Source organism: Henckelia pumila, chromosome 2, assembly GCF_033568475.1.
Source record: "Henckelia pumila isolate YLH828 chromosome 2, ASM3356847v2, whole genome shotgun sequence".
Classification (NCBI taxonomy): Eukaryota; Viridiplantae; Streptophyta; class Magnoliopsida; order Lamiales; family Gesneriaceae; genus Henckelia; species Henckelia pumila.
Genome location: NC_133121.1, coordinates 156,073,346 through 156,098,953, shown reverse-complemented (window position 1 = coordinate 156,098,953; position 25,608 = coordinate 156,073,346). Strand labels below are relative to the sequence as shown.

The 25,608-nt window shown below is 37.2% G+C and overlaps 1 protein-coding gene across 1 annotated transcript; it reads left to right on the top strand.

Annotated features, from left to right (window-relative positions):
• Nucleotides 1–1,072: 1,072 nt before the first annotated feature.
• On the top strand, nucleotides 1,073–1,545 carry LOC140878755 (uncharacterized). Its single transcript, XM_073282373.1, has 2 exons — nucleotides 1,073–1,206; nucleotides 1,251–1,545. Exons 1-2 carry the CDS (start codon nucleotides 1,073–1,075, stop codon nucleotides 1,543–1,545), a joined length of 429 nt encoding a protein of 142 aa, XP_073138474.1.
• Nucleotides 1,546–25,608: the final 24,063 nt, after the last annotated feature.

The window sequence follows — 25,608 nt, the reverse complement described above, 5'->3', positions numbered from 1 at the left end:
AGAACGCTCCATTCGAGTTTTTCTTCCTTTTTTCTTTAGATTATTAAACTTTTGTTTGAATATTGTTTTCAATTATTGATTAGTATTTCTTCAACCAAGACCGCGAGATTGGGCCGAACGAATTTATGTCGAACATGTGGATTTTGATTTGGGTATTTAACATTTTTATCAAAATTATTGATTGTTGGATTTATATTTTGTTCTTGTGAATAATCTGATCAATTATTTACTTGCTTGTTAATTGATTCTGAGTCGACAAATTAGAAATTGATTTCGATCACCCCAATAATTGACATATGGTTAAACCAACTAGAAATAGTATTTGCTTTCAGTATGTGGCTTCAGGTGAAAATTGAATTCTCATATTTTCTAATGCATTTGAAGTTGATTAAAATTATGAAAATTAATCCGTTAATATTTGAATAGGTTTAAGTGTTCTAGAAATAGACTGTTAAATAAATTAGGAGAATTTTTTGTGATTTAAGATTAAATCTGTATCCTAGATTTGCCACTTGTTTGCATAATTTGTTTGATACCTTCATGTGTCTTAGTTGTCTCTTTTTAATTAAATTTATCTTTCAGCTAGTTTATTTCTTATTGTCTTTTAGTAATTGAATTTTTATTAAATCATCTTAACCTTTTTATTATTTTGTCTAGATTAAGTTAAATAATTACTTGAGAATTAGCTACAGTATCTGTGGGATCGATATTTGGACTCTCTGTCCACTTACTATAACTTGATCTGGTACGCTTGCCAGTATAGTTTATTTAAACCGAATTTAAGCCGGTCAACAAGTTATTTTTATTATTATTTACATAGATATTACAAAGGCACTTGAACTATTTATCCGCACTTTTCTAGTAGTTCTAACTGCTTTTGAGAATAACGGAAATAGTCTTGATAATTAACACTATTAAGACTGTTAGCAAAATTTTTTTTGAAATATATAAGTGTGTATTTACCCTCCCTCTAAACACATATTCGATCCTAACAAGTGGTATCAGAACGGGTTTTTTTCTTATTCGTTGATATCATTGTATTTAGTATGACATCTTAATTAACAAGATTCCTATGTTCTTTAAGAAAGATTATGATGATTTGAAAATTTTTATGCAGGCTCATTTATCAGCACAAGATGATGGTATGTGGTATGTTGTCATAGATGGTCCTATGAAAATCACAAAGATCAATATTGCCGTAGCAATGTGATCAAGCAGAGAACCTCAAATTGTTGAAAAGCATAAATCAGATGGACTACTGAAGATAAAAAGAAAGCAAAACTTGATAATGTTTCCAAGGATATTCTCTACAAAACGCTGGACAAGAATATGTTTAGCAAGATCAAGAATTGTAATACTGCAAAGGAAATCTTGGTGAAGCTTATTCAACTATGTGAAGGAAACGACCAAACCAAAGAAAATAAGATCACTGTTGCAATTCAGAATTTTGACAATGTTAAGATGAAGCCAGGAGAAACTATGACCGAGTTTGATGAACGATTTAACAATATTGTTTGTGAACTTATTTCTCTTGATAAATCTTAATCCAATCGTGAAATTTCCTTGAAGGCCATGAGATATTTTCCTAGAGAATGGGATGTAAAAACAATCACCATGAGTGAATCCAAGGATCTAAGCAAGCTTGAGCTACATGATTTATTCGCAGATCAAAAGGCTTATGAGTTCGAACTTGGAATAAGAACTGAAGAAGAACCTTCGACTGCTCAACCTACAAAATCACTAACCACGATTGTTGCATGTTCACCAGTTGAGGAAGTTTCAACAAAGAAAACTGCAGAGCAAATTAGCAATGAGGCTATGTCGCTCTTTGTCAAGAAGTTTGGTAAATTTATGCGTAAAATCAGTCAAAATTCTCTAAACCTTATTATAAAAAGGATCACGCAGATGATGGTCCTTCATGCTATAATTGTGGCAAGAAAGGTCATTTTATTGCAGATTGTACAAAGCCAAGAACTAATGAAAAGAAAAAATCAGTTAAGAAAAAAGAAAGGAAGAATGAGAGGAAAACTTTCAAGAAGAAAAGAGACAAAAAGTTCTGGTGGCTGATGATAATAAATGAAAATGGGCTGAATCAGATTCAGAATCATCTAGTTCCAATAGTTCATCAGATGAGAGTGATGATGAAAAGATACAATGTCTTATGGCCAAATCCAGTCAGAAGAAGAAAATGAGGTAATTGATTTTGGATTTTCTGAATTTACACGAGAAGATTTAGTAACTGCTTTACAAAATGACTAAAGATTAAATGAATCATACTCAATCATTCGAGGAAGTAATGACAGACAATTCTAAACTCAAAAATAAGTCAGATGATTCTAGTTGCATGCAACTAAGTGTCCACTTGGCACAAGAGATTTGGGCTGATTTGGATTTCAAATCCTCAGCCCAAATCTTCCATAGCTGCATTGAAGCCCAATGGATTTTGGATTCAGAAATCCATTAATTTTCAATCTGGATTTCGCTTTTATTTTTTTCAAATCTCAAATCCACCCATTACACTGCTTATTTCAAATCCCACTCTCGCTAGATCGCTGGATCTCCTGCGCAAGACTTGACTCTGCATCGATCCTTCAAAAAATCTTCTACTTCCTCCGCTGCACAACGGTTTTCCCTTTATCCTTAACCTATTTCAAAATTTTTCCTAAATAATTTCTCAGTAATATGAAAATCAAATGAAATCGGAGTGTTGATTGACTGAATCCAAAATTTTTGCTGCTTTTCTCCCTTTTGTGTTTGATTCTGATAAGTGCTCTGGTTTATGTGTTTGTGTGTGTTGAAGGTAATCGATAAAAACAGTGAGGAGTGCTGTGCAGAATTCTATTTTAACAAGCTGAGGTACTTTTTCTATATAATCTCTGAAAGAGTGGGTGCCCGGTTAGCCAACTTGTGGCTAAGGGCTTTTGTGACTCTATGCATAAACAATCTTTTGTTTAATATAATTTACACTTTTATAATGGAATTGACTTTATCTTTCTTCATAATGTTATATTATGATATACTATTGTTGTTTTGATAAAGATCTTGAATATACTATAGTGTATGTAAGATGTGGTAGCACATGGGGATGTCTATCATGAAACACATCTTATAGTCACTGTATATTCTAAACAGTTCCTAGTCAATTGAGCCGTCCGCAAATAAGGATAAGGATCGCTCGAGATTGAGACTAGCATTTGCGATGCCGAGTACCACGTTTCATTGGTATGGAACATAGAGATGTTCAAAGCATGCAAATGGATATTCATATGATAAATGATCGAACTACCCTATTCGGACTTTCCAAGTGATTATCACTTATCGAGTGGATAAAGTCCGCGGTTTTGGTTGTACACCATTAGTCCTTATTACTTGAAACATCATTAAGACTCTATATGCTAGTACTGTACTTTGACTCATTTACCGACTCTATTGGGGTCATCAGGTGTCGGGATTGGGTACAGTTACGACACATATAGGAGTCGATGCTTTGTTGTCAAGGATTCACCACATACTTGCGAGTGTGGATATCCTATGCGATCTGAGGAGATATTAGTGTGACGAATCTCTGGCCAGAGTACATGATGTGTTTTAGGTTAATGGGTTTTCTTAGTAACACATGCGATGTCACTATTTGATCTCCAAGATGTAATGCATAGTTATCGAATCTCGAACGACTCTCGATATACCAATGGTTGTTGATTCGATCGGGATATATGGATGAAGGGACCGTACTGTACGCTAACCAAAATCTACTGGTTCTTGCAGGCACTATCAGTAATACCTAGGAAATCATGGGGCGATGTTGCTAGGCGCTCTTACCATGATTCGATGGGTAAGTCGGAAATTGTTGTTTCGAGTCACAAGGAGTTGTGAGCCCACGGCTAGCTGTATTTCTGAACCATTGAGGGTTACACAAGTAATGGATTACTAAAACCCCGTAGAGATAGTTAAATTTAAAGAGTTAAATTTAATGAAAGAGAAGTTGGACTTCTTAAATAAAGGGAGTCAGATTTCCTAAAATGACATAGGGATGGGCATTTTTGGAAATCACTGAATTCGGATTCAGAAAAATTATCTTGACTCTAAAAGATGCAGAAATGGTTTCTGTGCACATTGATGAAATCAGTTTATCAATCGGAGTCACGATGAATTTTATATTAATTTCTATAACAACAGGCTTGGCTTGTTGGGCTTAAGTTATGGATTGTGGGCTTTAAGGAGTTAGAGTCCTGATACAATTATAACTAGAAATTATCTATAAATAGAGGTGTTGGGTTCGAAAATTACACACATTGAATACTGCAATTTTCGAAATTCACTCTATACTATTCAAGAGGATTTTTCGAACATTCCTCTGTCCCTTTTGAGAAAATTCGGACTGTGATTTTTGTGAAAAATTACAATTCGAATTAACAGATCAAATCTGTTTATTCTCTACGTAAAACTTCTGATTGATTTCTAGTGCAGTCAATCAGAGGGTTTCTGTTTTTCATTCGTGGACCTAATTCCGGAGTTAGATCGTGACTGTCATCGGTTCCCGGGATTTACAGGAAGAGCAGATTAAATTCTGTTGGAGTCCACAATCAAGCCTTTGCTTGACGAGGTAAAAATTTAACTGTGTTTTTATTTTTACTTGAACAAATTTAATCGTAAAAGTTTTGATACCCATATATGGAATCTTTCCATATAATAAAATAAAAATTTTAAACTTCCGCTGTACCGAGTATCAATTCTTAATTGATCTGAACACGTTTTCCAACAGTGGTATCAGAGCCAGGTTGCTCAGATCAAACGATTAAATTAATCGATTGTACAAAATTTTTAAGCCTCGGTTTTTGAAACAAAACGAAAATTTTAAAATTGAATTTTAATGGGCAAATCGGGCAGCGAGCGTCGCTGCCCAAGGGCAGCGATTAAATTTTATAAAATTAATTATTTTTGTATAATTGATGATAAGATATGATCTTATGGATGGATAAGATAAAATATGATTTTATCTTTTAAATTATGTTGCCTTTGCATGTTTATCCAATTATTTAATTATTGAATTAATTATTGGATAAAGGATGATCGATTGCCATGACCAATGTTTTAGGTGTATGTTAGGTAATTTACATTTGTCTTATTGTTGTTGGATTTTATTAATGGGCTTGGTTTATAGCCCAATATGATTGTCATATGTAATAAAAGTGGGTCTGGTTTATGGCCCGTTCCCACCCCTAAAAATGTATCCCATATTTGTCATCGAAATTTATTGTAAATTTATTAGACTTAGTGCGAGACAAAGATTTGAAGAAATGGTGGGCCCAACAGACAATGAAGACCGAAGAAATGTAAATTGGAAGCTCAATGTAATAGGATTGCATTGCATACTTGCATATCACCTAGGATTGGACTTAGACTCGTGATTGGCAACCACGGGTCGATTAGTTAATGGGATCGATCATCCTTAAATAATATATGATATTATTGATGTATGCATGTTTAGACTAAATTGTATGAATCCCGCAAGCATACATAAATTGCATGATGAGACAAATTTTCAAAATTAAAAATCCCTTATTTTAAATATGATTTAAAATTGATATCAAGATTAATAAAAAGGGAATTTAAATATTGTTTAAATATTCCTACCTTCCATCAACGATCAATGTATGAGATGCTACCCGCGGATACGGTCCGACTCATATTATTGGGGGGGCCCGTTCGTCGGAAAGCTGTACATTGGATCGACACATGTTGTAAGTTGGGTGAAACTCCCATGGGATTGGCTCATATTATTGGGGATCCACATGGCGACCGTCCATCATAACTTAATATTGATGGGTTATCTTGACATGTCACAATAAACGACGTCATATTATTGGGATCTTATTGGACATGAGGTAAAAACATGGGGGTTACTTTGAAAGTAATTGGGCTCTACCTTTTGAAAATTATGGTTGGCTGATATTATTCGGGATCATGATTTGTCAATTGGACTCCATGTTCTCACTAAGGAAAACAGTTTCCCGTTTTCACTAGAGGGTAGTGAAATCGTTAAAATAGTGGGAGTGTAATTCATAAAATAAAAATTCGCCATATTTTATGACTTAGTAAATTAATTAAACAATCATTGATTATTGTCTGTTTCCTTTTCAGTATACTATTACAATGACTTCTCACAATCCACTGTTTTCAATTCTCGAACAAAACAAATTGACTGGCGCAAACTATACGGAATGGTTTCGTAAGTTGAAAATTATTCTTACTTCGGAAAAAGCTTTCTACGTGTTAGAGATGCCGCATCCGAAGGAAGCCCCGGCTAATACAAGTCCGGAAGAGTTGGCCAAACTTGATTTATGGTGGGACCATGATATCAAGGCCAAATGCTATATGCAAGTTTCGATGTCTGATGAGATTCAAAGGAGATTCGAGGATGCCGTGAATGCTGCTGACATTCACAAGAACCTCAAGGAACTCTTTGGAGCTCAGTCAAGGTCGGAGAGGTATGCCACTGTCAGAGAGCTCATGACGAGCCGCATGCGATATGGGACTTTGGTCCGTGAGCATGGGGTGGGCATGATTGGGCTCATTGAAAAGTTGGTAACACTCGACTTGACTTTGGAGCATGAACTTAGCGCGGACTTATTGCTTCTATCACTTCCTTCATCGTTTGACGGTTTTGTGATGAACTTCAATATGAACAAAATAGAGGCCACCCTTGAAGAAATGGTCAATATACTTGTCACATACGAAGCCACACTAAAGAAGGATAAACCGGTACTCTTGGTTGACTCCTCTTCTAACTCTAAGAAAGGACCAAGTGGAAAGGGTAAGAACCGTTCTGCCCCGCCCAAGAAGATTGTACCAAATAAGAAGGGAAAGGCCAAGGCTTCAATTGGGATAAAAGATGAAAACGTTTGCCATTACTGCAAGAAACCCGGTCATTGGAAACGTAACTGCAAGGAATACCTCGAACAGTTGCGAACTGCAAAGGGTATGTTTTACATTGAAATAAATGTTTCGCTTAATACTTCTTCTTGGGTATTGGATACCGGATGTGGATCTCACATTTGCAATGATTTGCAGATGATGACAAGAAGTTGTAAGCTAAGGATGGGTGAGACCCAGCTAAGGCTCGGGAATGGTTCTAGAGTCGAAGCCAAAGCTATAGGAGACATTTTTTTAGTTTTGCAGAACAATTTTAAGTTATTTTTGAGAGATGTTTTATATGTTCCGGATTTGGTCAAAAACATTATATCTATTTCTATGCTTGATAGAGATGGTTTTTCTTGCAATTTTGTGAATGAGATTTGCAATATTTACAAGAATGAATGTTTGATTGGAAATGGACAACTTGAAAACGATCTATATAGCTTAAAATTAAAAGACGTTCCAATTAATTATATTGATAAACCGATAACAACAATTAAAAGGAAAAACGATAGTCAAAACCCGGCAAACCTTTGGCATGCTAGGCTAGGTCATATTTTCTCAAGGAGGATGAACAAGCTAGTGGGAGAGGGCATGTTTGGTATGTCTGATATTAACTCTCTACCTACTTGTGAGTCCTGCCTAAAGGGAAAAATGACTAAATCTCCTTTCAAAGGGAAACCTGAGCGTAGTCAAAATCTGTTGGATTTGATCCATACAGATGTTTGCGGTCCATTTAGGATTGGTACTAAATGTGGCAACACCTACTTCATTACCTTTACCGATGATCATTCTAGGTATGAGTATTTATATTTAATGAAATATAAGTCTGAAGCATTTGAAAGGTTCAAAGAATTCAAGGCTAAAGTAGAAAACAAACTAGGTAAAAGTATTAAGGCACTTCGATCGGATCGAGGTGGAGAATACTTAAGTACCGAGTTTTTGGACTATCTAAAAGAGAATGGGATTCTCTCTCAGTGGACTCCTCCGATGACACCTCAGCTGAATGGTGTTTCGGAGCGTCGCAATCGAATTTTGTTGGACATGGTTCGATCCATGATGAGCTTCACTGAGCTCCCACCTTCGTTTTGGGGCTACGCACTTGAAACGGCGGTATTGTTGTTAAACAACGTCCACACTAAAGCAATAGATAAAACACCATACGAGTTATGGAATGGCAAAGCTCCTAAGTATTCGTACTTGAGGATTTGGGGATGTCCTGCTTACGTGAAGCAGACAGTGGGAGATAAGTTGGATAGTCGATCCACCTTATGTTATTTTGTAGGGTATCCGAAGAATTCAATCGGATATTATTTCTATCATCCTGCTGAAACAAAAGTGTTTGTTTCAAAGAATGCCACCTTCTTGGAGAAGGAGTTCTTATTGGATAAGAAAGGCAAGATGATGGAACTCGGAGAAATTCGAGAAGAACCCGAGATACAAAATAGCGATCCTACACCTCAAGAATCATCACAAGACACGCCTATTACTAGGAGATCCGAGAGGACTTCTAGGCCTCCTATTAGATATGGTCTTCTTCTTGAAGGGGATCAAAGTGAACCCGACATTGGATGTGATCCAAGAAACTTCAAGGAATCAATTTCTGATGCGGATTCGAATTTATGGCTTGAAGCTATGCAATCGGAAATAGACTCGATGCATTCTAACTAAGTTTGGTCTTTAGTAGATTCTCTCGATGGAATTGTTCCAATTGGGTGCAAATGGATCTACAAGAGAAAGCTTGGGCCTGATGGAAAGGTATTGACCTACAAGGCACGATTGGTGGCAAAAGGTTATACTCAAAGACAAGGAGTTGACTATGATGAAACCTTTTCACCTGTCGCAATGTTCAAGTCCATAAGAATCCTTATTGCCATAGCAGCATGATATGACTATGAGATATGACAAATGGATGTAAAGACTGCATTTCTTAATGAAAACATTAAGGAAGAGATCTATATGATGCAGCCTGAGGGATACACATCCATGGGAAGCAAGCATAAGGTATGCAAGCTTCAGATATCAATCTATGGTCTCAAACAAGCATCAAGAAGTTGGAACCAGAAATTTGATGAAACGATAAAGGATTTTGGTTTTATCAAGAACCCGGAGAAACCATGCGTGTACAAGAAAGTAGTTAAGAATGCGGTAACATTCTTAGTACTTTATGTTGATGACATCCTACTCATGGGGAATGATGTAGGGATGTTGCAGTCAACAAAAATATGGTTATCAGGTAGATTCTCGATGAAGGATTTAGGTGAGGCATCCTATATTCTAGGAATTCAGATCTATAGAGATAGATCTAAAAGAATGATAGGACTCACTCAATCAACCTACATCGACACCATAATGAAAAGGTTTTCAATGGATGGGTCCAAGAGAGGACATCTACCTATGTGTTATGGAGTTTCTCTATCCAAGTCTATGTGTCCCAAGACTGACGAAGAGATAGAGAAGATGACACACGTGCCATATGCGTCAGCCATAGGTAGTATCATGTATGGGATGATATCTACCAGACCGGATGTGGCCTATGCTCTGAGCGTCACGAGCAGATACCAAGCCAATCTCGGTCAAATGCATTGGAAAGCCGTGAAGGATATTCTTAAGTACTTGCGAAGGACTAAAAATTTATTCATGGTTTATGGAGGGAGAGAATTGAAGTTGGAAGGCTATACCGACTCTAGCTTCCAATGTGACGTGGATGACTCAAAATCAACCTCTGGATTTGTATTCGTGCTCAATGGCGGTGCTGTCTCTTGGAAGAGTTCCAAGCAGGACACCACAGCGGATTCCACCACTGAGGCAGAATACATTGCAGCATCAGCTGCTGCTAAAGAGGCGGTTTGGATAAGGAAATTCATCCAAGAGTTGGGTGTAATTCCTGAAGCTGTTGGTCCAGTCCCTTGTACTGTGACAACACGGGTGCCATTGCTCAGGCAAAGGAACCAAGGCCTCATCAGAAGTCCAAACACGTACTGAGAAAATACCACATCATCCGGGAGATCGTGGAAAGAGGAGACATCAGTGTCGAGAGAATGGACTCTACAGACAATATCGCTGATCCGCTTACTAAGCCCTTGCCAGGACCATTGTTTGACAAACATCGCGAAGCAATGGGATTGCGTAGTGTGACTAGTTGGCTTTAGGGCAAGTGGGAGATTGAAAGAGTGGGTGCCCGGTTAGCCAACTTGTGGCTAAGGGCTTTTGTGACTCTATGTATAAACAATCTTTTGTTTAATATAATTTACACTTTTATAATGGCATTGACTTTATTTTTCTTCATAATGTTATATTATGATATACTATTGTTGTTTTGATAAAGACCTTGAATATACTATAGTGTATGTAAGATGTGGTAGCACATGGGGATGTCTATCATGAAACACATCTTATAGTCACTGTATATTCTAAACAGTTCCTAGTCAATTGAGCCGTCCGCAAATAAGGATAAGGATTGCTCGAGATTGAGACTAGCATTTGCGATGCCGAGTACCACGTTTCATTGGTATGGAACATAGAGATGTTCAAAGCATGCAAATGGATATTCATATGATGAATGATCGAACTACCCTATTCGGACTTTCCAAGTGGTTATCACTTATCGAGTGGATAAAGTCTGCGGTTTTGATTGTACACCATTAGTCCTTATTACTTGAAACATCATTGAGACTCTATATGCTAGTACTGTACTTTAACTCGTTTACCGACTCCATTGGGGTCATCAGGTGTCAGGATTGGGTACAGTTACGACACATATAGGAGTCGATGCTTTGTTGTCAATGATTCACCACATACTTGCGAGTGTGGATATCCTATGCGATCTGAGGAGATATTAGTGTGACGAATCTTTGGCCAGAGTACATGATGTGTTTTAGGTTAATGGGTTTTTCTAGTAACACATGCGATGTCACTATTTGATCTCCAAGATGTAATGCATAGTTATCGAATCTCGAACGACTCTCGATATACCAATGGTTGTTGATTCGATCGGGATATATGGATGAAGGGACCGTACTGTACGCTAACCAAAATCTACTGGTTCTTGCAGACACTATCAGTAATACCTAGGAAATCATGGGGCGATGTTGCTAGGCGCTCTTACCATGATTTGATGGGTAAGTCGGAAATTGTTGTTCCGAGTCACAAGGAGTTGTGAGCCCACGGCTAGCTGTATTCCTGAACCATTGAAGGTTACACAAGTAATGGTTTACTAAAACCCCGTAGAAATAGTTAAATTTAAAGAGTTAAATTTAATGAAAGAGAAGTTTCACTTCTTAACTAAAGGGAGTGAGATTTCCTAAAATGACATAGGGATGGACATTTTTGGAAATCACTGAATTCGGATTCAGAAAAATTATCTTGACTCTAAAAGATGCAAAAATGGTTTCTGTGCACATTGGTGAAATCAGTTTATCAATTGGAGTCACGATGATTTTTATATTAATTTCTATAACAACAGGCTTGGCTTGTTAGGCTTAAGTTATGGATTGTGGGCTTTAAGGAGTTAGAGTCCTGATACAATTATAACTAGAAATTATCTATAAATAGAGGTGTTGGGTTCAAAAATTACACACATTGAATACTGCAATTTTCGAAATTCACTCTATACTATTCAAGAGGATTTTTCGAAAATTCCTCTGTCCCTTTTGAGAAAATTCGGACTGTGATTTTTGTGAAATATTACAATTCGAATTAACAGATCAAATCTATTTATTCTCTACGTAAAACTTCTTATTGATTTCTAGTGCAGTCAATCAGAGGGTTTCTGTTTTTCATTCATGGACCTAATTCCGGAGTTAGATCGTGACTGTCATCGGTTCCCGGGATTTACAAGAAGAGCAGATTAAATTCTGTTGGAGTCCACAATCAAACCTTTGCTTGACGAGGTAAAAATTTAACTGTGTTTTTATTTTTACTTGAACAAATTTAATCGTAAAAGTTTTGATACCCATATATGGAATCGTTCCATATAATAAAATAAAAATTTTAAACTTCCGCTGGGTATCAATTCTTAATTGATCTGAACACGTTTTCCAACAATCTCCCCTTGAAAGTTAAATTTATTGGGGTATTTTATCTTCTTCTTTGTCTTCTCTTTTTTAAGGGTTGACCTCGAAGGGGACCCCATCCCACATGAATCAGAGAACCATTGGCTCATGCGAGGGTTAAATCGAGCGATGTGCACGGGCGGCAGGGACTTGAGAGAGAGAGCAACATGGTCAACCCCCAAAAAATTCCCCCACAATATTTCAGCAGGAATATGCTTCACACGAGGATCGAGCCTGCAACGCCGGAAAATTTCTTCCCACGCCATCTCAGAACTTACCAACTCGCCTATGCCCCTGTGGGCCTTCTTTGTCTTCTCTAGTTTTACTATATTGTGAAGTACCATTTCGGAAAATTTTACCTTCGACTATTTCTGACAGATTCTTGTTATTGTTGATGATGAATGTTTTATGGACGGATCACCATTTCCTTCACTTTTTTATTACTGGTTTTAGTTTGCTTCAAATGCCTTTGGATTGAGGTCATATGATAAAAAAAAATTGAAGGGTTTCTGTCTCAACATTCTAAAATGTTTCTTATTGTTTTGAATTATGGCCTTATGGCCTTACAACATAAGTTGGAGACAAAAATGATGGTTTGGACATTTACAACCGTTTGTGATATCTGAAGTATTGTTGATTGAGTTGATTTAATACTACCAATAAAAGGCTGAACAAATGCATTTTTCGTTCTTCGTCGTGTAAACATTCATGGGGAGGTTCAAGAAACTTATAGTTAGCTTGGGCTTAACTAGAGATTAGAGGAAAAAAACATCATTATAGCTTGTAAGCTTTTGAATTTGGTTTCATATTCCAACACTATCAGGTAGCGCTGTAAATGTGTTCGAGTGAAGCCTGATTTTGATCTTCTAGATCTATCATGTATGCCTGTCTTCTATTTTAATTTCTGAGATCTTGATTCTATCCAAATTGGGATGCTTATTTCAATAGTATAACATTCAAACCCAAGAAAAATCAAATGTCGAAATAGAAGATCTGAATCCGAAGTTGCTGATGAAATTCGAAAATTGACATTGACTTTTCGTGCTCACTAGTGAGGTTGAAATCATGACAATTTAGGAAGTATAAAAATAAAACTAGAAATCATAGGCATTTAGAAAAACATAAGGAAAAAAAAAGAAAAACTGAATAAGTTGCGAATGTAATGTAGGGTTATAGATGTGATTTATTTAAACTATTCTATTTTCTATTAGGCTATTTAAATAAAATTATATAATGTAAGTAGCTGTGATAACTGGGATAGAGGCTGCAACTTTCAGTTGAAAAACAAATCACCACAACGAGATACACCAAATGTAGATGTGTATGCCTTATGGCCAAAAATGCTAATTAATCCTTTGTTATAAATTTTTTTTTATCTTCTTATTTGTCTTCTCTATTAATTCTTTAAATATCATCTGATTTTGTTCGTATAGTTTTTCATGTAAAGCTTGAATCTTTTTCTCTTTGGCTATAGATAAATGTGCTTGTATTTGGCTTCTGATATGTAGAAAAATCATGATTGCACGAATTTTTGTTGGTGTTTGACTTTTCTTTCTTTCTTTTTTCTTTCTTTCTTTCCTTCTTCTTCTTCTTCTTATTCTTCTTCTTCTTTTTTTTGGTATTTTGCATAATTGGTTGCTATACTGTTGAATCAAGTTTTATGGATTTTTGGTATTTTGCATAATTAGTTGATATACTGTTGAATCAAGTTTTATGGAGTAGCTCATGGAAGAGTTGAGTTCGGGAATCCAAATTTCTTTTTGCTAAAGAAGTTTTCAAATTTCCATTTTTTAGTTAGATTATTTAGTGCACATCTTTTTTATTATTTCACTAAGAAAAAAGTCAGTGATGAAGGTAAAAATGTTTTTTTTTCTTTTAGAATTTTTGTATTAAACTAGTAAAAAGCACGTTAATGTCAATATTATATCCAGTTGAGATAGTAATATAACGTGTATGCATCAATACTTGTTGCATTTTACATAACTTTATTTGTGATGAGATGCCGGAATATCCATTATTAGATGAAGTAGACCGAGAATTAGGACAATGGGTTGTGACTGAAAATTATTCGGATGATCAAAAAGAACAAATAATGACAGTTCTAACAACAAGGGAATGGACAATGTTTCGAAAAACTTTGGCCATGCAAATGTATGAAGAATATCGAGCTCGTCGAAGAATTTAGTTGTTGGATACATTAACTCTATTCTATTTATAGTTGGATATTAGATACGTGTTATTATAATTTTTTTTATTGGTGTATGTTACTAAAATTTTAATTTTATTATAGAATGATTGTACAAAAAATATTTCTCATGTCACTAGCATGATGAAAAAAAATTGTCAACGAATATGATTAATTTATATTGAAACTCACGTATTTGATGGACCTGATTTTTTACCTTAAGAAGTTTAATTAATTGTAATAAGATATATATTTATTTTAATAAGATAAGATATATATTTGTTTTTGAGAAAAATATAAAATGTTTTAAATAAATTTTATATATGTAAATTTAGTATTTAATACAATTTAAATAAATAAAATGTAAATTTATATTATTTTAAATTGTACAAGGTAATTTTGTAATAATAATACTTGTTTCAATTTCAAAATATACAAAGAATAATATAGTATGTCTTTATAACATTTGAAATTCTTAATTTTTTTAGTCAAGAAAGAAATTTCTAATCAATGGACTTAAAATTCACTTTAAAATTCTATGTTCATCCAAGCAAGAGATTTAATAAAAAGAAAATTTTAATTAATGATTTTCAAATCCATTAATTTGAAATCCTCTTTCAAATTCAAATACTCTCATCCAAGCACAACCAAAAAGAACTTGATAGTCTACGAGAAGAGCTAAAACTGTTGATTACTGAGAAAGAAAATATGAGAAGAATGCTCGAAGATTCTCAAAAAGAAAATCAAAAGTTTCTTGCAAATATTAATTCTTGGAACAAGTCTTCTGTATCTTTGGATAAAATTCATGAAAATAAAAAACAGTCAAATGATAAGACTGGACTAGGGTTTGATACAAACACATGTTTTGCTATTGAAAATAATACAAACTTGCACCCAGATAAAGGAAAAATAAAATTTGTCAGATCCAGCACTATATATGATCATGGTATACCTAAAATTGATATGAAGAACCAAAGAATAATTTACCTAGAATATCTCGGTTGAATTCAGGACTGCTTAAAAAAAATCTACATGATTAGTCAAGTTCTACTTGGAAGAAACCAGTCAAAATGGATCAAATAATCAAAGGAGATATTATAGACAGCTTTTTAACTGTAGACCAGTTCAAAAAGAGTACAGGCTAGATAATAAAAATGCAAGACCTATGCAACATATGGTCAAATCTAGCATTGCATGTGATACTCAAAGAAACAATAAATTTATAAGAGTTTTTGATGAGCAAAAAGGTAGATATGTTAAAGTAATCCAAATATGGGTTACAAAAAGACTAATCTATCAAGGACCCAAACAAGATTAGGGTACCAAATTTTGATTATTGAATAACAGGTTGGAAAGACCATTTGGTATTTAGAAAGTAGATGCTCAAGACACATGACTAGAAATAAAGAGCTACTGTCTGACATAGATGAAATCAAAGGTCCAAAATTTACTTTTGGAGACAACTCGAAAGGTAAAGCCGCGGGTAAGGGTAAGCTTATGCATGGGCCTACCCAAAGGAAATTTCATTAAAGAAAATATTTTTACAATTTGTCAATTAGGTAAGCAAGTACAATCTACTTTTAAAAATAATGGTTGTAACTCTTCCTCCTAATGCTTAGGATTGTTGCATATGAATCTTTTTGGTCCTATTCCTATAAAGAGTTTAGAGAGAATGAGGTATACTCTTGTAATGGTAGATAAATATTCTAAATATACTTGGTTTATTTTTCTACCATCTAGAGATCAAATATGTGTTCAATTGCTTTTAAACAGACTGAAAAATCTCACATGATTAATAGAATTCGAAGTGATAGGGGTACTACATTTAAAAATAAAACCCTAACTTTTTATCTAGATAATATGTATTAGACATGAATTTTTAGCTGCTCGAACACCTCAACAAAATGTATAACAGAAAGGAGAAATAGAACTCTAAAAGAAGCAGATCAAACCATGATTGCTGATTCTGACATATCTAAAAAAATTTGGGCAGAAGCAATCAACACCGCTTGCTATACTCAAAATAGGTTAATGATTAATAAGAAACATAATAAAACTCCTTATGAAATATGGAATGATAAGAAACCTGATGTTTCATATTTTAAATTGTTTGGTTGTCCGTGTTATATTAACAATAATGGAAAAACACACCTGACTGCTTTTGATGCTAAATTAGATGAAGAAATATTTATAGATTACTCAGCAGTTAGCAGAGCTTATAGAATTTTTAACAAAAAAAATCTAACTTTTGAGGAAACTATCCATGTTGTATTTGATGAATCATCTTCATGTACTACATCTAGAGATATTAAACTGCATGATCTAAGTAACAAAGTTGAGAATACTATGATCGAAGAGGATGATGAAGTTAACTGCTCAGAACAAATTTACAAAAATGCTTATGTTCCAACTGCTGATGTTGAAATTGAAGCAGTTGAAAATATGCCTCAACAAAATGATGAATCAATTATCATTGAAGAAGAAGAAGTAGTTCATCCTGGAAAACCTATTCTAAAAAATTCTATTGAACCAAATCTTAAATGGAACAAAGATCATCCACTTGAGTTAATCATAGGTGATCTAACTGCTCCCATCAGAACACGAAGATATAATATAGATGATTTTTTTTGCATGAAGATTTTATATCTCAAAATGAAACTAAGAAGATTGATGAAAGCTTTAGCTGATGCAAGTTGGATTGATGTGATGCAAGAAGAACTCAACTAGTTTGAACGAAGTAAAGTATGACATTTAGTACCTCGACCTGAAAATCAAAATGTCATTGGTACTAGATGGGTATTTAGAAAAAAACTGGATGAAAATGGAACAATGGTAAGAAAGAAGGCTCGAATTTTTGCTCAAGGTTGTAAACAGGAGAAAGACATTGACTTTGACGAATCATTTGCACCAATTGCAAGACTGGAAGCTATCAGAATCTTCCTTGCTTAAGATTTATTCAAATATTTTAAATTATATCAAATGGATGTCAAGTCAGCGTTTTTCAATGGTCTTATTCAAGAAGAAGTTTATATTGAATAACCACCAGGTTTTGTCAATCAACTCATCCTCATTCTGTTTATCAATTAGATAAAGCTCTCGAGCTTGGTATGATACTCTTCTTAAATTTCTTATTGATCATGACTTTGTTATTGGTACTATCGATAAAACTCTTTTTACAAACACTAAAGGAGATCATATTTATTTAGTTCAAATATATGTTGACGATATTATTTTTGGATCAACTAACCCAAAGTTGTGCCAAATGTTTTCCAAACTCGTGCAGGCTAAGTATGAATGAGCATGATGGGAGAATTAACATTCTTCCTAGGACTGCAAGTATAGCAATTAGAAAATGGAATATTTATCAACCAGTTCAAATATTCTAAAGAGCTTATCAAATGTTTTGGAATGGAAAACTGCTCTATATTATACTTGACTGCTAGTCGTCCGGATATTTTGTTTGTCGTTGGCTTATGAGCGGCGTTTTCAGGATACTCCCAAACAATCACATTATATTGCAGTTAAGCGTATTTTACGATACTTAAAAGGAACTTGCAACATGTGTGTGAGACCTCGGTTCTAAACAACTAATCTCGGATTAAACAACAATAATCAAACTAGAACCCAAGATTAAAAGCAAGTCAAAAGTTTTTTTATTTTTTTTTAAAAGGAACGCCTCGCACCAACGCGAGATAGCCATCTCGCGCGCGCGCGGGCTTCTCAACCCGAGCCCAACCGAGGGCTCGCACCCGCGCAAGGGGCAAAGCTCGCGCGTGAATGGGCCAACAAAACCGAGGCACCAACTTGCTCGTGCGCGGAAGGCCTGGGCAGAAAGCTCAGGCTAACAAAAAAAGATCCCGCGCTTGCTTCTGGCGTGCATTCAATTACATACACTAAAACGGGGTGTACAGAATACTCAAAATCAAACATGCTTTCATAAAGCCTAAGATCAACAAGGATCTAAATCGATACAACGCCAACATGCTTTGATTCTAGATTACAATCCGAATACAAAACAAATTCGAATAACAAACATAACAAGTTCGAGTTCTAAACCGAGTCCCACTACTAAATCTCCCTCTTGCTGTTAACCAGGTCTTCGCTGAATCGATCCTGCCTTACCTGTTGCAAAGTACACATACAAAAAAAAGCAACAACCGGATAAACCAGTGAGAATGATAATCCCAGTAAAAGCAACATAACAAGTAATACAACAACAAACATGCTTTCAAGGTAACAACGTAACCAATATCAACGTAATGAAATGCATGTCTTTAAATCGGGATATCAATTTTGATAAACGAGGGATTGCTGTTGTGCTTTTTGGGATCCCGAGGATAAGACCACGTAATGACTCACCGACTCTCCCAATCGAGGTGGTGTCACATATCCCAATCCCCTAGACTTCGGAGCGACTATGAGGAGTATGCTGACACTAGGTGAACTTCTACAACCCAGGCCACTAACAACATAGCCCCCAAAATGTCTAAAAAAAAAGGGCTGTTCTGCCCGTTGAAATCAAGTTGGCTCAAGATGAATGCATAACAAAACATAAAACATAAGCCACATAACCAAAGCTCAATCAATAAGCAAAGTACAAGTTCCACATGCTAGAACAAGTATTGATGCAAGAATGTGATTTTAAGAGAAACTTGAGTACCAACTGTCCCGAGTATGCTATCCCGCTAACGATGACTGCTTTTACCTTTCAATGCAAGTAGTTCCAACTCTGGATAAGCTACAACAAAAGATTGTATCAAAGACTACACAATCTAAACAACAACTACGGTTCAAGGAAATCTCTTTACCGCTCTTCGTCCAACTCTCGACGACCAAAAGCTGCTAACACAGGGCTCGACAAACTCCAACGAATCTGTAACAACGATCAAACTTACAAGCCAAAGTTCAACAACTCAAAACGGTTCGAAATCTCAAAACTAAAACTGACGGCATAACGGCTATAAACTGAACAAACTGGAAATGCAGACAACATTTCAATATCGATATCAACTCAATAACATTTCTATGACCACAACAAAAGCTCAACCCAACAAATCTCAAACCAAAATTTTTGAACAAGGCTTTCGAAAATCATAAAAATTCCGAACGACGCTCAAACTCAAAACCGACATGTAATAAACGATCAGAACTCCGCCAAGAACCGCATACTCAAATCTCAAACGATTCTAACAACATCAAAAAAAAAAAACGTATCTGATCGGAGAAATACTTACGGTATAAAGGAGCTCTCGTTGCCGTGATCGCTAATCTGTCTTCAGAATTAATTTCTAATGGACGGATCGACCGGAAACCGGAATCACAAAGCTTGGAAGAGGCATTACCAAGCTTTAATGGAGAGAACACGTTTTGGAGGAGGAGGAGGAATAGTTGGAGAAGACTTAGTCAAGCCAATAATATAACAAATCCAAAATTTGCGTTTTAGTTCCTGAAAAATCCAAATTTTGCAAAATAGACCTTGATCAAAATCAAGTTGGTTCTTGAACTCTGAAATCTCCGATTAACTCAAATAAACTCATTTAAGATAAAAAACAGGGAGTTACAATTCTTCCCCTCTAAGAAGATATTTCGTCCTCGAAATCAATACGAAATCATAACTCATGAGATAGAATAAAGAACTAAAGACAGTAATAAGAACTCACGTCATCCGAATAACTCCGGAAATCGCTATCTCATGTCAGATTCTGTCTCCCAAGTCGCTTCCTCGTCCCCGTGATGGCTCCACTGTACTTTCTAAAACAAAATCAACTTGGTTCTGAGTTGCTTCTCCTTCCGATCAAGGATCCGAATCGATCGCTCAAAGTAGCTCAGAGTCTCATCTAACTCGGCTTCGTCAGGCTGAAGAATATGAAAAGGTCTGGATGATACTTTCGCAGCATAGAGACGTGAAAAACGTCGTGAATACCAGATAAATACGGAGGAAGTGCAAGTCTGTAGGCAAGATCGCCTATCTTCTCGAGAATCTCGTACGGCCCGATGAATCTCGGAGATAACTTTCCTCTCTTCCCAAATCTAACAGTGCCTCTAAAAGGTGAAATATTCAGAAAGACTCGGTCTCCCTGATCGAAACTCAGAGGTCTGCGTCTGACATTAGCATACTTCGCCTGTCTATCCTGAGCTGACTTCATTCTAGACTGAATGATCTTAACTTGTTCTGCCATATCTCGAAGCATATCCGGCCCCAAATCAGGTGACTCAGACAAATCATCCCAAAACAACGAAGATCGGCACTTCTTACCATACAAAGCCTCAAAAGGCGCCATACCGATACTCGCTTGGAAGCTGTTGTTGTAAGAAAATTCGACGAGAGGCAAAGAGTCTTGCCTCTCGTCGAAAATTTAGCACTACCGCTAGCAGCTTATCCTCTAACGTCGGGATAGTCTGCTCTGACTGTCCGTCGGTCTGAGGATGATAAGCTGTACTCAGGTGCAATCGAGTACCAAGTGCCTCCTGAAGACTGTGCCAGAAGTGCGAAGTGAATCTAGGGTCTCGGTCTGAAACGATCGACTTCGACATCCCATGCAATCTCACAACATTGCTAACATACAACTCAGCCATCTGATCGTGACGATACGTCATCCTGTATGGAATAAAACATGCAGACTTCGTCAATCGATCGATCACTACCCAAATAGCATCGCATCCTCGAACAGATCGCGGTAGCTTCGTGACGAAATCCATAGAAATATGATCCCATTTCCATTCAGGAACAGATAGACTATGCAACAGACCACCAGGTCGCTTCCGCTCTGCTTTCACTTGTTGACAGTTCAAACATCGCGATACAAACCTCGCAACATTGCTCTTCATTTTATTCCACCAGAACTGGTTCTTCAGATCGTTGTACATCTTACGACCTCTAGGATGAACACTGAACTGACTGCAATGAGCCTCTCGGAGAATACGCTGTCTCAACTCCGAAATATCAGGCACAACAATACGGTTATTCACAAACAAAACGTCATCTCTAACCTGGAATTCAGACTGATGCCCAGATCTGACTTTCTCCACTGAAACCTGAATGCTCAGATCAGACTTCTGTGCTTCTTTGATCGCAATAAACAACTCCGGCTCGGCTTGAATAGCAAACACTCTGATAGTCTTCCTATCTGTTTCAAACTCTAAACCAGAAGTGCAACAATCATCGATCAATTGAGAAACACCAATAGTAAAAAGAGATAAAGAACAAAGCTTTCGGCTCAAGGCATCTGCAACTGCATTCAACTTACCCGGATAATACTTGATTTCACAGTCGAAATTCTTCAACAGATCTAACCATCTTCTCTGTCTCATATTCAGTTCTGCCTATGAAAACAAGTACTTAAGACTCTTATGATCAGAAAAGATCTCAAATGACTCATCGTAAAGATAGTGACGTCAGATCTTCAGAGCAAAAACAATTGCAGCTAGTTCAAGATCATGAATCGGATAACGAGTCTCGTGCGGCTTCAGCTGCCTCGATGCATACACTATCACATGATTATGCTGCATAAGAACAAATACCAAGTCATGGTTAGAAGCATCGCAATACACGGTAAAACCTCCAGTACCTTTCGGGATAGACATAATCGGAGCACTGGCCAGTCTCCTCTTCAGATCAACAAAGCTAGCCTCGCAATCTGCAGTCCAGATAAAAGGCGCATTCTTCTGTGTCAGCTGGGTAATCGGCTTGGCAATAGATGAGAAACCCTCGATGAATCGGCGATAATAACCAGCTAAACCCATAAAGCTTCGGATCTCAGGTACTGATGTCGGTCTAGGTCAATTCATAACCACTTCAATCTTGCTGGGATCGACAGAAATCCCATGTCCAGAAATAATATGACCGAGAAAGATGACTCGATCCTACCAGAATTCACATTTAGATAGTTTGGCAAACAACTGCTCAACTCGCAAAATCTGCAAGACAATCTTCAAGTGCTCTGCATGGTCAGTACGGTTCTTCGAATAGATAAGAATATCATCGATGAAGATAATAACAAACTCATCTAAATAACGCTGAAAGATATGGTTCATCAAACCCATAAAAACCGCTGGAGCGTTAGTCAAACCGAACGGCATGACTATAAACTCGAAATGACCATACCTTGTTCTGAATGCGGTCTTAGGAACATCTTCCTCTCACACTCTCAGCTGTTGATAACCTGACCTCAGATCAATCTTCGAATAGACAGAAGAACCCCGCAGCTGATCAAAAAGGTCATCTATTCGGGGTAAAGGATACCTGTTCTTTACTGTAGCCTGATTCAGTTGACTATAGTCGATACAGAGCCGCATAGAACCATCCTTCTTCCGAACAAATAGAACAGGAGCACCCAAAGGCGATACACTAGGTCTGATGTATCCCTTGGCAATCAAATCCTCAAGTTGCTCCTTCAACTCTCTCAATTCAATAGGTGTCATACGATAAGGAGCTTTGGAAATAGGTTGGGTACCTGACACCAAATCGATGATGAATTCGATCTCTCGAATAGGCGGTAATCCAGGAACATCTTCCGGAAACACATCAGCAAAATCTCTAACCACTCGTATATCAACCAATTCAGGGCTAGATTTCAGTACATCAACTGCATAGAACAAAAATCCCTCTGCACCTCTCTGTAACAAACGAGTCATAGATAACACTGAAATCAAAGGAATTCTAGATCGAGAACCCTTACCAAAGAATTTCCACTCGTCTGCCATTTCAGGTCTGAACCTTACAACTTTAAAAAAACAATCGACTGTTGCCCTATACTGGGTTAAAGAATCTATACCAACAATACAGTAAAAATCTGACAGCCCAAGTACAATACAGTCGAATTAACAAACTTCCCTCAAAACAGAGTTCACAGTTCCTGACTAATCGGACAGAAACAATTCCTCCACCCAAAGATGAAGTAACAGCTACTACAGTAGGCAACAACTCAGTAGGCAAAGCATGCAATAACACAAATTTCTCAGAGATAAAGGAATGGGAAGCACCTGTATCTATCAAAACATGAGGAGAATAATAAAAAATCGAATAGTTACCTGCTATAACATCGTCAGGTGCTGCCTGAGCCTGATCCTCTGTCAGAGCGAAGACTCATGCCTGCTGTCTCGGAGGTTGGTTCGCACTAGGGTTACCTCTCTGTCTGTTCTGCTGCTGAGGCTGGAAAGAGTGAACTGCAGAAGACTGTCTCTCAGGCTGAGCTGTAAGTCTAGATGAACTCCCACTCTGAGCTCGATCTCTACTACGCTGAAGGCACACCTTGGAAAAGTGTCTCGGTTGCTGACAGATGTTTCAGTTCCCAAAGACTCCCACACACTGATCCGGTGAGTGTATTCCCCCACACTTGCTGCAGTACATGGATGAAGATCCAGAACTCTGTCCTGAACCAAATTGTTTGGAACCACTGGAACTAGAAGAACTGATCCCCTGCCTCTTGAACTGTTTTTCCCTTGCTTTGTACTGATCCCTTCTGTTTCCCCCACTGTTTTCACCTTCATACCTCTGCTGCTGGTTCTGATACTGAGTTGGCTGATTCCGATGCTGAGATGGTTGGTTCTGAGACTGCCTTTGCTGCTGAGACACCATCTGATTACCTCTCTACCTCCACAAGCCTGCTTCAGCTCCCTTTGCGTGATTCATGGCATCCGCAAAGTTATCTGGCCTAGCAGTGTTCACCAATGTGAAGATGTCGAGATTCAAGCCGTTGATGAACTGATCGGCTTTGGCTTCTTCACTGTCGGCAATGTGCGGTGCAAAACACAACAAACTATCAAACTTGGCTACGTACTCCTCAATGTTCAGATTCCCTTGCCTCAGATTGGCAAGCTCTGCTCCCTTGTCCTTTCGATACGAAACAGGGAAAAACCACTTATAAAACTCAGTTTTGAAAAGAGACCAATTGACAACTGTACCTCTGTTCTTCAAGGATCTCTTGGTCGTGATCCACCAGTTCTTGGCCACACCACGAAGCTGATGAATGACTAACCTGGTTCGGCGGTCATCAGTATAATAAATGGAATCGAACAACTGATCAATGTCATCCAACCAACTCTCACAGTCAACTGGATTTTCTGTACCCATCAACAACGGCGGATTAAACGACTGAAACCTCTTCAGTAAGGTTTCCATCGGCGTCGCTGTAGCATCCAACTGATCAACTTCAGTGCTAGCTTGTTCAGTCATAGGAATGACTGGCGGTGTGTTTCTGTTAAACACTCGACGAGGACCCATCTTATTATCAAAGGTTAGGACACAAGATACTCAATCGCTACGATTCGGTGCTCTTAAAACCACTTGGAATGCCGGATACCCTTCGATAACAAAAATAGTTATATCTCAAGTAGTTCATGCTTTATAAATTAAATCACAAAATCATGTAATTCAATTAATTCTTAAATAATAAAGCATGCTCGCATGGAATTAAATAAACAATTAAATAATTCAAACACATGCGAGGAGCCAATACATGCGGACTCGAACTACCCCGCTCACTCTAGTTCAACCAAGAATCTTAATGCTCTGATACCACTTAATATGAGATATCGGTTCTAAATAACTAATCTCGGATTAAACAAAAATAATCAAACCAAAACCCAAGATTAAAAGCAAGTCAAAAGTTTTTTTTTTTAAAAAGAATGACTCGCGCCCGCGCGAGATAGCCATCTCGCGCGCGCGGGCTTCTCAACTCGAGCCCAACCGAGGGCTCGCGCCCGCGCGCGGGCCAACAAAACCGAGGCCCCTAGAATGCCATGCGCACACGCGAGGCACCACCTCGCTCGCGCGCGGAAGGCCTGGGGAAAAAGTTCAGGCTAACAAAAAAAGATCCCGCGCTTGCTTCTGACGTGCATTCAATTACATACACTAAAACAGGGTGTAGAGAATACTCAAAATCAAACATGCTATCATAAAGCCCAAGATCAACAAGGGTATAAATCGATACAACGCCAACATGCTTCGATTCTAGATTACAATCCGAATACAAAACAAATTCGAATAACAAACATAACAAGTTCGAGTTCTAACATGCTTCAATCTTAAACTAGATAAACATGCTGATTCGACTTCTAAACCGAGTCCCACTACTAACTCTCCCTCTTGCTGTTAACCAGGTCTTCGCTGACTCGATCATATCCCACCTGTTGCCAAGTACACATACAAAACAAAGCAACAGCCGGATAAACCGGTGAGAATGATAATCCCAGTAAAAGCAACATAACAAGTAATACAACAACAAACATGCTTTCAAGGTAACAACGTAACCAATATCAACGTAATGAAATGCATGTCTTTAAATCGGGATATCAATTCTAATAAACGAGGGATTACTTCTGTGCTTTTTGGGATCCCGTGGATAAGACCACGTAACGACTCACCGACTCTCCCAATCGAGGTGGTGTCACGTATCCCAATCCCCTATACTTCGGAGCGACTATGAGGAGTATGCTGACACTAGGTGAACTTCT